At 42.7% G+C, this 6,984-nt stretch overlaps 1 protein-coding gene across 1 annotated transcript in view; it reads right to left on the bottom strand.

The window, feature by feature from the left end:
• Nucleotides 1-2,438: 2,438 nt before the first annotated feature.
• Mcm9 (minichromosome maintenance 9 homologous recombination repair factor) overlaps nucleotides 2,439-6,984 on the bottom strand; it is an 82,377-nt gene continuing 77,831 nt past the window's right edge. The window contains exon 13 of the mRNA XM_028772586.1: nucleotides 2,439-4,918. Within this exon, the coding sequence (XP_028628419.1) occupies nucleotides 3,481-4,918 (1,438 nt within the window). The 3' untranslated portion in view covers nucleotides 2,439-3,480. The remainder of the gene's footprint in view (nucleotides 4,919-6,984) is intronic.

The raw sequence follows: 6,984 nt of genomic DNA, 5'->3' as shown, positions 1-6,984 counted from the left end.
CCTATTTACACTGGGTTTCTTTGAAGGTGGCAAAGCAAGTCTCAGATATGTCAGGTCCTGTAGCTGGTCTTTGCTATTTCATAGGTTCCTCTTTTTCCTATCCTTTATCCTCCCCTAGCTTCACCCCTTTATGTTAGATAGGAGAGAGAAAATAGAGGAGAAGAATTAGGAAAATCCCTGAATCCATTTCTTTCCTCTTGTTTCTTCTTTGAGCAGGACTACTAACAAACCTCAATCAACTGCCCTAAACGAACAACAACCCTCCTCTCGGGGCCCTAGCACTTATACACTCTCTGAAAATTTCCCAGAGTTTCAAACATCATACAATCCCAGAAACATAGCAGGCCTCTGCTAGAGCACAAGGCAACCACAGTTGCTTCGGATAGTCAAAGCAGCCCCATATCCTTACGCCTGAGATTAAAACAAAAACATATTCTTTATATTATTTCTGTGGTTCTTAAAAGAAGCCAAAATACCAGAACTGCCACAAGGTCCCTCAACTCTAGAAGAGTTGGGCATTACCTATGGTTTCTTTTTTTTTTCTTTTTTCTTTTCTTTTGAGATGGGATGTCTGTTCATAGTCCAGGGTTCTTTTAATTCGTTATGTATCTTAGGCTGATCTAAAGCTTGCCATCCTCCTGCCTCCATCTCAGTGCTAGGATTATAGGAACATAGCCACAACACTTGGCTAGATTCTCCACCTTAAAAAATAATTTCTAACAATGATTAAAACATATTAGAAATTGACTTTGTAATTTTGATTTAAAATTATTATGAACTACTTACTACTTCTGTATCATTCTAAGGATGAAACCAGGTCTGGAATTTATGTGTTTTTGTCTCTTCAAAGTGGATCTAGTCCTTACTTTGTTGGCAACTTTACAGTTAGTTAAAAAAACCAAAATGCTGGAAAATGTAAAATATCTTAACACCCTCCTTGCATTCCCACCCACTTGGCTCTCCCCTAAGTATTTCTAACGGCTATGAAGATCAACACACACATGAGCAAATGGAGCTGGGAATCCAACAGTACAGCAGCCAGTTCCCTCCGCATTCTGTAGCCTTATATGTCCATCAACACTGTCAGCAATGAATGGCTTGTGTGTTTGGAATTGGCTTGCCATCTTCAGGCAGCTTATATGGTTCCTAAGCAAAGATGATTTAAGTGCATTCAGAAATCTACCAGTAATCCCTGTATTACAGAGTTAGAGAGGTACGGTACCTAGAACCTTAAACCCACTATGAGATCGGGACATAGGAGGCTGGCCAGAATCTCTACCATCGGCCCAGGCTGCTGTGCTTGTTTGTGATAGACTATGATGTAGAAGTACAAGCCAAACAAACTCTTTTCTTCCTCAACTTGCTTTTGGTCATGGTGCTTCATCATAGCAACAGTAACCCTAACTAGGACACAAACCAAGACGATCAGTGAGTTCCAGGTCTGCCAGGACTATACAATGAGATCCTGCCTCAACATTCCCTCCCTCCCCAAAAGAGCAGAGTATGATGTGCCTACTTATATATGGGGTTGGAGAAATGGTGCAATGGGCTCAGCGCTCACTGTGCATGCATGAGGACTTGAGTTTGTATCTCCAGCACCCATATAAAAGCTGAGCAAGGTAGATGTCTGTGACACCAGCCTTAGGGGTGAAGGGGTGTGTGTGTGGGGTTCGGGGGGGGATCCAGGAAGCTCTCAGGCGAGTCAGTAGCTGAACAGACAGCCTTCAGGTTCAGTGAGAGAACCTGCCTGAAAAAATAAGATGGAACAATTTAAGCTAGACACAGGCATCAGCCTCTGCCTCCACATGCTCAAGAAGGTGAGTGGACTCATGACCACTCATGCGTATACTTCCTCACCCAAGCGGGGAGGAAACAAACTTTTTTCCACTTTAGTTCTAGAAGTTTAGAAGTCTACTGAAACCCCGGAAAGAAATGATGCTAGGACATTAGGAATATATTCAGGATCATTCTATGCTTGAAGGTTCTTAAACAGAAATACATTATGTAAACTATAGTGTTAATGTTTTTGAGTAGGTATAAGTGAATATGAAATACATTTAAAAATCACTGCTTATGTAAATGTTTTGTGAGCTGTTCAAGGTACTTGAAGACTCCTAAGTATTAAATACGTTTTAACAGTTTACAATGTTTTAGAAAGCCAGTCCATTTGGGAATTCATTTTTAAATGCTCAAAATAATTGGGTTTTATAAGCTTTGTGGGTTGTTTTTTCTGTATGAATTTCACCAAGTAAACATTAACTAAGCACATACATTTTTGAGTACTTTTTATGTCCCAAAGTCCTCTGGTCAATAAAAGTATCAGTCAGTGCTACAAATGCACACCCTGAAGCATGTCTGTAAGGATGGAACCGTTCCTCCCTACCCTCTGCTGGAACACAAAGTAAAGGACTTTAGAAGCACACAGGAAGACAGTTTACTCATCTATTCCCACCAGACATGGAAACTTCTTTGGTTTTATTTTATTATTACTTTATGTATTTAGTATTTGCAGTGTAGGGGATTTACTCCAGGGCTTCATACGTGCTACATATACATTCTACTCCTGAGCCATATCCCAATCCACATTTTCTTGGTTTTATAAAATGACTATAACTAGATGAGAAGCTATCATGGATCACATTTCCACACTGATGCCGATGTGACAGGGCTACAGCTGGCCTTCTGGACCTCACTCCTCCTCTAACCACATGCTTCAAGTTGTATTGAAGGTAAGCTCTGAGAGCAAATAGGAATCAAAGACAGGGCATGCTGGCTCAAGAGGAAAAGACCAAGCCCAAGGATCAGGGCTTCTGAAAGCTACCTTGTGGCTTCCCTGAGGATGCTGTGCAATGAAAGCATGCATCTCGAAGACAGAAAACCACCAGGCCCTTTTAATTTGATGCGTGAGAATTAACACAGAGGTATGAGAAAACCACATGATTTCAGCAAGTCATTCCAAATGTTAATAAATACTGAATTCAGTACGCACTGGGTAGGAAATGCAAAGCAGGACAGAAAGCACTCAGCTGCCTTGTTAGATTTATGAGTGCCACCATCCTGCCATTTGGTCTGGATGAGTGAGAGAGAAACTTAGAACAAAACTCCTCTATTGAAAACCAAACCAAATCCCAAAACAAAACCAATACAACAAAATGAACTAAACCAACCAACCAACCAACCAAAAACAAAAAACAAAACACGAAAACAAAAGCCAAGTGAAACCTAGGAATGCCCTTGACGGCAAGTCATCTTTGTAAAATGAAGCATTAATTCCTTCATCCCAAGTGCTGATATCACACCGACTGAAATTAATTATTCAGCATTTGAAGTCACGAAGATGAACCTGACAAGGGAGTTGGGCTTCTGCATGGCCACATAATACACACCGTGTCCACACCTGTAACCACTTGTATACTTGTATACTTTGAAGGCACTTGGTTGGGCTGGGGAAGACAATTCTGACCAGAAAGCTTTTCACAATCAGGGCTTTTTTCTCATCTCTTCATCCCAGTCAAAATCTAATGCCTCGTCATCTAGCTCTGATAGAGTGAAGAGGGAGAAGGTGGAACGATTTGCTCTCTCAGTGGGCTGCTGCAACTGGAAAGACTGCCTTTGCCGGCCGAGCACCGGAGCTGTCGTCATGGGAGGGCTATGGCTCCTGTCCCTGCTGTCCTTCCTTTTAGGAGGGAGGGACTCTGATTTGGATTCTGATGGGGAAGTGAAAGAGAAGTTTGCCAGTCTGGCTATCGTGCCAGCATGAACCTTGCTGCTTTTATTACCACGAGAAACTCCTTCCTCTCTGTCTTTCTCACAGGCTAGATGCGAATGCCCAGCCTGGTTCCCAGGCTCCAGTTTGGGCTGAACAACCCTTCTTTTGGGGCCCTGCTCCCTCTCTTCTCTTGGTGGATTTCTCTCTGGTGGCTGCCGTGAGAGCTCCTTTGTCTTTCCCTGCAGCTGGTCAGAGCATCTGTCTCCTGAAGTGGATGGCAACTTTCCTGGCACTGCCACAGGCACAGCCGCTTCTCTTCTTGTCCTTTGTTGGGGAATCTTAGAACTGTCAACTGCTATTTTACTAGCACTGGGGGGCATGGGACCTTGGCCTTCAGGGCAGTGGGTCAGTTTTGTCTTCTGTTTAAATGTGAATTTGGCCAGCTTTCTTACTGGAGTAGTCATAGTCTCAGTACCTTCCTGTTCAGGCTCTTCCACCTGAGCAGACTTCTGTCTCTTTCTTTTGGGTGTTCTTGTTCTTTTTTCTGGCCCAGGTGAAGGGATGGACAGGGAAAGAGGGACCGTGGGTGGCAGTGATCGCACTCTGGTTGTGCTTCTGCACAAGCTCTGGGACCCCTCCTTCTGCAGCTCGGGGAGTCTGTGGGGCACATGAGTCAGTCCAGAGTCTTGTTCACCATCCCATCCTGCTTCAGATACAAGTGCTGCCTGTCTTGCCTTTGTACTCTCAGCACTGTGAGACTGGGAGAGAGCATCCGTGGCTCCTGGTGATGGAAGATGTCCAGCTTCTAATAACTGGCTTCTTTGCTGTGGCCCATGTTTCTCCTTGCCCTGAGATTTATTGTTGGAGATTTTCAAATCCTCATTTTCCTCAGTTGCTTTCAGATTGGGAGACACAGTAGTGCTTTCTGGTGCAATCTCAGGACTTGCTGTGAGTTCCAACCAGGCTAAACCATCACCTCTGCCACCTCTGTTCTCAGCTGAGTGGTTACAACTTGTTGGTCTATTAAGCCCTGGATCAGGTGGGGACTCTTCACTAGACTTCTCTGTGGGACTCCAGCTACAGCCCTGTTCCTGCTGTGTTGAAGTCCTGAACCTTGGCTTGTCCCTTGGATCATTTTTGCAGGAACCTGGAGCCATCTCCACCTCTAGTGAATGTGATTGGTATTGGTGTTCACTCTCATTCTGTAACCTGGGCAGAGAGAGATAAAGAAAACATACTGAAAGGAAGACAATTTACACCGATCTTTCATTCCTTTAGTCTCTAAGACACTGCCTGGAAGGTTTAAGAACAAAACAATTTCCAGTTAATTGAAGTGTAGTCTTCTAAAACACAATAAATTACTTTGAACTTAGTGCTTTGGTATGCCTCTTCTTTCAACCTGAAACTGCAGTAAAACAAAGAAAATGAAACCAGATGCTGGTCTACATTTCCAGCCACTCACCTCACTTGACTAAAGATCAGTGTAAAATGCTCACCGATACATAACTTTTCCTGTGCCATGCTCAAATACAAGACCTACGTGATAGCCTTGCACAGATGCTGATACTCCTAGTGAGCTCAGAGGGCTCACTGGACAGTTTTTAGATCAGAATTAAAGTGAAAGGATTCTACAGGTTTACCAAAGCAGGCACTAAGCTTTAGTGTGCACAGAGCCTTGCCTTCCATTGGAAAGAGTCTATGCTACCGACACTGCTGCAGCCAGTACCTGGTCACCTTCATCTCCACAGCAGACCCTCTGGCACTGTTCACCCTTTCTTGCAAAGCCCCATCATGTTTCCTCAGAGACTCTGAGCAGCTCTTTAGCAGTCTGAGGCAGAATTGGCACCTGCTTACCAGCTGCAAATGAAGGGTATACTCATGAAACCTGCTCTCAATCCTGGACATAGGCAAAGCTCAGCACACACCAGAAGAACCATGTTCTTGCAGGAGTTATGGTTCCCAGAGCAAGTCTTTTAGAAGGGCCTTAAACTTAGAAATGTAGGCTCATTGTAGTGAGATACATGGCCCTGCTTCCATGTGCTAAATGGGAAAGGAAATTGCACACAAAAGCAGGTGAGGAAATTATTCTAAAATGCCTGTGCAGCAACAGAAAAAAGAATTAAAAATATAAATTTAACTATATTAAGAAGTTAATACATAGCATTGGGAAAGAAGATTACATTTTATTTTTGTTTTCTTGTTAATTCATTACTTCTAGCTTTGAAAATGCACAAAGAATGTATATTACATTCATAAAATTAATTACAAATTATAAAAGTAGATTATAAATGTATCACCATAGGCTGAGAAATATCAACAGAGTAATAAGCTCATGTTCCTTGTTTCTAATTCGGGTTACAACCAAACACAAAAGCAAGTGGCTTTCATGATCCCTGCTGTGAGTAGACACTTTGGCATCACATAAATGTCAGGATGCTCACACTGGTTAAAGCTATGGAGGAGGGCCTCAGGGCTAAGGAATTACAGAAGTAGAAGGGTTTGATCCTGTTATTTCAGTCTAGCTCTTGCTCAAGAATGAAATTCCTAGATAAAATTTCTGCAGTTGTGCTACACCACCCTAGAACTAAGTGATTTCTCTGCCCTCTGATTTGAGGTAGTTACTAGCAAAGTATTTTCTGGAAGAAAGTATGATCAAACTATGAATAGTTTTACCATGAGATCTATTAGGGAACTCTTTCCTAAAAGGCGAAACCATGTAAGCTAACTGGGTTCTTATGACTCAATGAGATTAGGTTTCAGTTGGATCTTGAAGGTAATTCACTCTTAGTGTGAAGCACTGGGGTCTGTTGCTTCGAGGATCAACATTATAACACAGTTGCATGATACAGACCTAACAGTAGGAAAGGCTATTTAAGGCAGAACTCAGGTTTGCTTTTTGGATAGTCATACATACACTTCTCCCCATTCCGTTCAGTCTAGGAGAGCCATTTTTTAATATGAGACACTAATTTTGAGTCTCGTGTTCTTTTCTTGAATCCAGCATTTATCAATTCTGATAGCATGAGCAGACTCTCCTGAGCCCAGCTGAAATATGAAAGGATCACCTATACCTACACCTAACCATACAGCCCTGGGTCATAAAAATAGCTGGGGCCAAAGGAGAGGGTGATTCATTTCACACAGTGCCAGTTTAGTGCAGCCTGATACTGCTGACTGCTGAGTGAAGCCAGCCCTGCTCCACTGCCCGTCAATGGAGTGGAGAGATGCCAAAACAAAACAAAACAAAACAAAACAAAACAAAACAAAACAAAACA

This window comes from Grammomys surdaster, unplaced genomic scaffold (assembly GCF_004785775.1).
Source record: "Grammomys surdaster isolate TR1022 unplaced genomic scaffold, NIH_TR_1.0 215, whole genome shotgun sequence".
Lineage (NCBI taxonomy): Eukaryota > Metazoa > Chordata > Mammalia > Rodentia > Muridae > Grammomys > Grammomys surdaster.
This window is presented reverse-complemented; position numbering and strand designations above follow the sequence as displayed.